Source organism: Mytilus edulis, chromosome 2 (genome assembly GCF_963676685.1).
Source record: "Mytilus edulis chromosome 2, xbMytEdul2.2, whole genome shotgun sequence".
Lineage (NCBI taxonomy): Eukaryota > Metazoa > Mollusca > Bivalvia > Mytilida > Mytilidae > Mytilus > Mytilus edulis.
Window position 1 is genome coordinate 35,204,743 of NC_092345.1, and position 8,182 is coordinate 35,212,924.

Below are 8,182 nucleotides of genomic sequence, written 5' to 3' on the forward strand. Positions count from 1 at the left end.
GATGTATGATAACTGCTAGCTTAGTCTATACATAGTTGTTTGCTGGATGAATATAGTTTTATTGCAAATATTAACATGCATAATATTGATGTTCAATGAATATAACCTGCAGTATTACTATTTTTGTGTTAATGTCTTGAAGACCTCAATCCAGTAACTAACAATGTATCATTGAATTTAAGTGATGGAAGGGATCTTCCTTCTGCTGTTTTTCATTTTGTTCATATAAATGTGTCATCTTTAATATCATTGAACACAAAATAATTCAGCTGCCTTTTTATTTCTTTAAAAATACATCTACAATATTTAAAACATAAAAATATATAAATAATTGAGTTAATGCACATTTCAAATATAGGCTCATGTTCATATTAAATTTATCCAACACAAGAATATTGAACAACTAAATTGATGATCCAGGAACTAATAGTCATCATGAAAATATCTTTAAAACTATAAAACTGTGTGAAGTAGTTGACCTGTAAATTTTGACTTCTTTGAAAAAATACAAATAAAAGAAATTTTGTTTTCTATAATGTTTACTTTTTCAGATAAATGTCATGAATATTGAAATTTAGGTCCAACAACAAGGTATCTTATCATGTCCCTGATCCAAACATTAAATATAAAGATGCATGACATATCAGGAACTGAATAATACAACACATCAAGTGATGAAAAAATCATGAAGGCTTAAATGAGATGACAATAAAATGATAAAAAGTTCTTAAAAAGCCATTTTCTTTTTCTTCTTTGTTTTCTCATGCTTCTTTGCCTCATCTGATTCAAGTCTTCTTTCTAATGCCTGTCTCTTCATGAGTTCTGTATCCTGAATAAAAATAAATAATATGTGTGTTACTAAACATATGACCAACAACATATAGATGGCAACGTTTTTGGGGAAATTAAGACATTTCAACATTTAATGCTGTAACCTCAAATTATTCAAGTGAAAATCAATACACATGGAATTTATTCCCTATTCTTAACAAATTAAAACATAGATCATATATATGTCATATATATGTTTTAACAAATTGTTAAGCATGTGGTCCATTTAATTTAAATTGTTACAAAAACTTAAATTAAAAAAAAAAGAGAAAAGAAGATACCCTATATAATATTTCTCAATTGTGTTGATTCTACATTTGCATTTGTAAACATGTCACAAGGTACAGACAGCATAGCCTGCAGATAAACAGTAGGTTAAACATTCAAGGCACTGGAAGTTTGCTTCTTTCAAAATAGTAGCTTAGAAGATGATTGTAGAATTAAAATTAACCAAGGTGACAAAGGAGATCTATGCATGTAAATTGTTTCTACAATTAGAAAAGGAATTGTGCTAAAGTCATCCACCTCTCCCTTTCTTCTACTAAATTGAAAACACTAAAATACAAATTAAAAAATTAAGATGTATTATTTGATAAATTTTGCCACATTCTGAAGACAAAAGGTCTAGTACTTTAATTGGTGATGTGTCAGGTGTATTAGATTTTGATGATGCAGGTGATTCATTTGGACTTTTCTGTGATAGAGGTCTAATCACTGATGGAGGAAGTCTACTACTTCCCCACGATGTCCCTGTTGACGGCTTTCTTCCTTGGTCACTAGTATCATTCACAGGTAATTCTTCCTTATCTCAAATTAAAAAAAAATATTGTCAAAGATTTTTTTCTACAACGGCTAAAGTTATATCTATGACCTAGTACTAAATGTTCCTAATCCTCAATTACATGCACCTTCGACCGCTTCATTTTAAAAAATATTTTATCCTTTTTAATTAAATTCAATTAACAAGCATGTAAACCCTTTCAATGCTGTGTGTATTACAAAACATATCCAGTGGATTGATATGTTTTCAAGGATTACTTTTTTTTTGTAGGTTATTAGTCAATGAATTATGCTACAAAGTTCTATTTTTTTTTAGGTTTATATGGAGAAATTATTGAACAATTAAAACTAATTATCCACAAAAGAGGCCACTTACTTTAGTGCAATTTTCAATTTTGACAGATATAATGTTAGCGCTAACTTTGTAGGTATCATCTGTTATGAATTGAGATAATGTTGCTTTTTTGTTGTGCTAACATTTCCTCAATCCACAAAAAAATCATTACAACCACAAAAATTGATATCTACAAAATTGAATGAATCCAAAGTATACGATAAAAATAAACTGTTATCATAAAGATATGTCTCGCTTTTTATAATTTCGATAATGCAAATGTTGAAATTAAAATAGCAGCACTTTAACATGTAAGTTTTGCAAATGTTCAAAGTCAATGAACCATGACTGAAGGTACATGGCTAAACCATCTCCATGGAAATGAGATGTGCCAATGCTAATACAACTGCATACCAAATACCATTGACTTATCATAAGTAGTTCCCTTTAAACAAACCTAAACACAAACTTATACACGTAAACTTAGCAAAAAGAAGAAGTCAATAAACCATAATCGAGGGAGCCGCATCAAATAATCTCCATGGTAATGAGATATGCCAATGCTAATCCAACTGCATTGACCTACCACTAGTGATTCCCCATAAACTGACCTAATCACAAACTAATACATGAACACTAAGCAAAAGTTTCAAAGTCAATAAACCATAACTGAGGGGACATGGCCAAATAATCTCCATGGTAATGAGATGTGCCAATACTTGTACCATGGCACACCAAATATCTTTGACTTACCACTAGTGGTTCACCATAAACTAGACCTAATCACAAACTACTACATTTTTTATGCCTGCCACCGCCGTCAAGCGGGACAAAAATTTAAGAAAAATATCTCAATTTATAGAAAATTTGTGAAAAAAACATTTCTCGCATCTAATTAAAATACACATTATTACATAAGCATGATAAGGTGGATCTATTACAAAAATAATGACATGAAAAGCCCGGGCATATTAAAATCTAAAACAACTATCTACAATATGTACACAATATCTTAAAAGCTTAACCATAAGCAACATGGCATTCAGCAACCCACGAATCCATTCTAACTCTAGAATTCAAGCAGCTTTACATGAGGCATGCAGATCTTACATTTTCCAAAAAGAAATAATAATGCTACATTATGTAGATAACTAAATTAAAATAATCCATCTTCATCGAGTTTTGCGTAACATCTAAAACAATAAATAAAATTTTGCTTTAATTTAGATTGAACATGAACATATAATGCCTCTATAATTGCTCATAGCAAAAAAAGATTTGCATTCTAGATTCTGTCAACCTCACTAGCAAAAATATGTCAAGGGGTGGCAAGTGATTTCAAATTTCCGTGATTGACAGCTTATTCATTATAATTACATAATGTTATCTAAAGTTTCCATGGTAACAGAACCATTGCTGTCTTATCAAATCACTGGTTTTTACACAGGAAAGACGGAAAAAAAGATGTGATACACACACATTTCTTTTATTTGCTTTTGAGCTACAATCTTTATCCACTCTATATGTATTCAGGTAATGTACAGTATATCATTTTAAAGGGTCAAATTATTTAGTGTTAGAACTTTCATACATCAATGTAGCAATTAGAGAAATATATCTTTTATACACATATTTTCTCAAAAAACTAGGGGAAAAAAAATATTGAAAAATTTTGTTTTAATTTTGACATAAGTAATCTCAGGAAATGATTGTATAACACTCATACTCTATTTTTTTGTTTGTTTATGGTATGGAAATTGTTTCACTACAATATTTTTTTGCAATTTCATCACCATGACCACCATCAAATAACTCTTTGATAAAAGGTATAACTCACACAATAAACAAAATACAAATCTATTTTTTTTCAAAGTTTGATTGAAACAACATGAAAGCCAATTTTAGCCAATCTTTCCAATAAAACACCATTTCTTACATCTTTTTTAACTGTACACAATTTGTGATACAACTCAAAGAGTGCTGCACTCAAGACATTATGTATTAAATTATATTGATACTGAAATGAATTCAATTCACAATAAAATTCGTTCTATTGAACAAGGAAATATAAATCTACATGAATTAATGTATAATGCATTAGCTTGAAATTTCACTTTTAAAAAAAATAAGAAATCATTTTAAGGTATCAAATTCTGTGGATTCAAAACAAAATAAGGCTGTGTATATACAAATTTCAGCTATTTAGGGAATGTGTTTTTCTGAAATAAAAGCAAGCAACTATATATATATTCAATATACATATTAACTGAATAATTATCCACAACCTTTAAATAACTGTTACAATTTAAATTTATACAATAAACTCTTTGATAGCATGCATACATTACATATAAAGACGAACGTGTCCTTTTATTCTGATAAACAAGACAATAGCTAATACAAATTAACAAATTAACATGCTATAAATAGCAACAAACCTAGCGATGATGATTCTGTCTCTGTATCATCTAAAAATTAGAACAAAAGATATTATACTAACCATAGAATTCTCTGCTATTTCAGAAATTAACATATCATCCATAATTAAGTCTATCAAAACAAGTTAAGTTTGACTGTACATGTTTAACTTTGAGCTCAAAGTTCTCGAAAAGTGGTGGTCCTAAGGTTTTGACCACCACAATTTGCAAAGGACTGGCGCACATTTTCAGTATTTTACATTAGAAAAAATAGTGAAAACCAGCATATTTCCCTCAAGCACCACCAGGGGGGAAAAGATTTCAAAAAATCTGCAGTGGGCAGAGCTTAACAATAATGCCCTGCTATAAGTATTTTGTAAACAGAAAGTTTTAACAAATAATAAAATAATAAAAATAGCTATTAATATGAAAACATACCACAGCATAGCATGCATGGTCAGAAGAATATTGATATATAGTACATAAATATTCTGTAATCAGAAAGCTGTATAGAAATGAATGTAAAAACACATCATACTGTATAGCCTGCTTACATTAATCCTTATTACAAACTTTTGGAAGCTCTATTTTCATGATTTTGTAGTTCCTACGAAAAATGGGTAGAAATGTCATACATGAACATTATGTGAAAGAATGTATAAGTATTTGGTAAACAGGAGGTAAATGTGAGATGAATATAAAAACACATAACACAGTGATGCAAGCCCAAATAATGCTCGATACCAAATTTTATGAAGCTTTGGCTTGTAGTTTAAGAGACAGATGTGCATTAATTAATGAAATGAACAGGGGAAAACAGTATTCCCTTCAAATGTGTAATGATCATAGTCTTACCTAAAATAAAGAAAACACCATTTTAATAATAAAAATAATCTCACTTTTTTGTCTGTGTAACCAAGAATGTTTGGTCATGATTTGACGGTACAGATCCTGGCCGCTATCATCAAATGCTGAACTACCAAAACTCTTCACTTCCTCTTCAAAACCCTATAATAGCAAGTTACATTTAATTGACCTTCAAGAATTATCTATATCCAGTTAATCTAGAACTAAATGCAATTAATACACAGGCAAAAAAAAATGTTCTATAAACATGATAAACGTAAATCTCTTACACAGCCTTTCACACACTAATTATTTATACATTCAAATATTCTGGAAGTTAGAAGAATTTCAGTTATAGATATAAGAAAACGTGGTATGAGTGCCAATGAGACAACTCTCCATCCAAGTCACAGTTTATAAAACGTGAACCATTATGTATGAATTACTGTAGTTAGTGCAATTTATACCTTTGACATCAACATTGTGTTTTCAAATGCTGTTTCCACAAACTCCTGAGTTTCTATATGTTCTGAAATAGAAATTTAAACAAAAGTGTTTACCATTACTTTTAAATATAAATCACTATTATTGTTCACCATTGTAAATTATTATTTGTATCATTTGTCTGCCTCTTGTTACAGTGTAAATTGTCTAGAGTGTTAATAAATTTCGCTCATAACCTTAGGAAATGTACTGGGTGTTGTATTAGTGGATTAATACTAAAATCCAATTGATTAGGAAGAAGCATTTAAATTCGTATGACATTATGAAAAAAGGAATGTCTGAATGGTTGTGATACCAGAATCCCCATATTTTGGGATGCTAGCATCCGGATATATTGGGATGCCAGCATTCTGATATTATGGGATGCCAGCATCCAGATATTTTGGGATGCCAGCATCCGCATAATTTAGGATGCCAGCATCCAGATACAGTGGAATGCCAGCATCCAGATATATTGGGATGCCAGCATCCGGATATTATGGGATGCCAGCATCCAGATATTTTGGGATGCCAGCATCCGCATAATTTAGGATGCCAGCATCCAGATACAGTGGAATGCCAGCATCCAGATATATTGGGATGCCAGCATCCGGATATATTGGGATGCCAGCATCCAGATATATTGGGATGCCAGCATCCAGATATTTTGGGATGCCAGCATCCGGATATTTTGAAATGCCAGCATCCAGATATTTTGGGATGCTAGCATCCAGATACTTTTGGATGCCAGAATCCCAATATTTTGGCATACTAGCATCCAAACTGGTATGATGCCATCATGCCAATGTGATGGGATGCCAGCATCTAAAAATATTTGGAAGCCAGAATATAATCGTTGAGGTATTCAGTATAAAATTAAAGGAATTACATCAGCCTCTATCAAAGGTGAAGATGCAATTTTAATTTTGTTCTTCATTATCCGCAGACACTTTTTTTAAACATGCTATATACAGAAATAAGAAGTGCTTTTTGTACAAAACAATTTCACAACTACAAAAGTTATTAATATAATCGAGAGAGCATCCATAATCTTTGAGAACCAATAAAATCTATAATGCAGCATCTACTATTCATAGAAATAAATGAATCAGTATGATTTTTGTAAAATGAGCATATGTTGATACTTAAACAAATGCAATAAAGTAGAAATATTCCAAATATGGAACATGGCCGTAACATTTTCTCTGGACATTGAAATATTTAGTAGAATACAACATAATTTTACCTTAAAAGTTCAAAAGATGTCAAAAAATTCTCTTTAAGCATATGAGAATTACAAATTTTAGTTGAGAACTCATTCATGTGAACCGTGATCCCATTCTGCAAATGATATTTGAAAAAAAATCAATGCATGTAAATTCCAATTAATATGCCTGTTACAGTTCTCCGTTCAAATTCTTGGTGTTTAATTTAAGGGAGTTCGCTTCTCAATTTCATAGTAATTAACTTTTCAAAACACTAGTTTATATTGATAAGGAATTAACAAAGGAATCCAAAGAGCAAAAAATATATATAGGTCACCGTGCTTGTTTTCGAGATATGAGCCATTGAAATTTTGGCGGGAAAATATTCTCTCTTGACTTTTCATAGCTTTATCATAAACAAGTTAAAGTTCTCAAAAACTCTTAAAAAGTAATTATAATTTTATAAGACTTTTACAGATGGCTTATCATTATACATGTTAAAGAATTTCAAAAAGAAAAATGGGGGTCACCGGGCAAATTTTTTCCAGGCATTCAAATGGATAAAACCAGAGGATTCCGAAAATCTGTCAAAAAATCCGAAACATGACCTTAAGGTAGATACATGGTATACCGCCATCTTGGATTGTACAATCACAGTAAAAAATCGGTCTAGTTATTTGCCTAAATCTTCAAATTTGGAGACAGATTTGCAATTTAAAGGTTAGACTGTTTATTAATAATATAAAGAAAACTTGGTGATTTATTGTATAATTCAAAATATTAAAACAAATATAATTTTATTTACTTTTAGAATCAATTTTTTCAAATGGTCCATTTAAGGGAAGATAACTCTTTTAGTAAAAAAAATATACTGCACTGATAGGGAAATTTTTTCTTTTTACTTGTAGCAAGAAAACAAGTTCATAGATTTTTTTTTATGCACACAAATGTGTTTTTCCATGAACAATCTAACCAAATTTAGGCAATTTTCAACGTCTCATAGCTTGAAAAATAGCACGGTGACCCATACTTTTCATTATATTTTTGAACAGAGCATAGTAAAATCTTCGTTTTGGCTAAGTATAAGAAAATTCTGTCTCAAAAAATATTAACTTATGATCTACCTTTATTAGTTTTTGTTTACCCTTCGTTTTCAGTTGTGTGTGTTTGTTCAAATCTGTTCGTCTTTGGTGGTTGCGTTCTTAAAATTTGTATCAGTATTTTGTAACATCTTAAATGATTCTATTCGGCAACTATTTTGATAGAACGTTGAACTTTTCTTGATC

General features: G+C 30.4%; 1 protein-coding gene across 3 annotated transcripts; it reads right to left on the reverse strand.

The window, feature by feature from the left end:
* Positions 1-261: 261 nt before the first annotated feature.
* On the reverse strand, positions 262-8,181 carry LOC139512057 (uncharacterized). Of its 3 annotated transcripts, none has more exons than XM_071299376.1 (6): positions 8,041-8,179; positions 5,676-5,737; positions 5,262-5,370; positions 4,384-4,413; positions 1,463-1,638; positions 262-829 (listed from the first exon to the last, which is right to left on the reverse strand). In XM_071299376.1, exons 2-6 carry the CDS (start codon positions 5,688-5,690, stop codon positions 728-730), a joined length of 432 nt encoding a protein of 143 aa, XP_071155477.1. In that variant the 5' UTR covers positions 5,691-5,737; positions 8,041-8,179; the 3' UTR covers positions 262-727. The 3 variants fall into 3 exon arrangements, with proteins under 3 accessions (XP_071155477.1, XP_071155478.1, XP_071155479.1); XM_071299377.1 differs by lacking the exon at positions 8,041-8,179 and adding an exon at positions 6,938-6,962; XM_071299378.1 differs by lacking the exon at positions 4,384-4,413 and having other exon boundaries at positions 8,041-8,181.
* Between the last annotated feature and the right edge of the window lies 1 nt (position 8,182).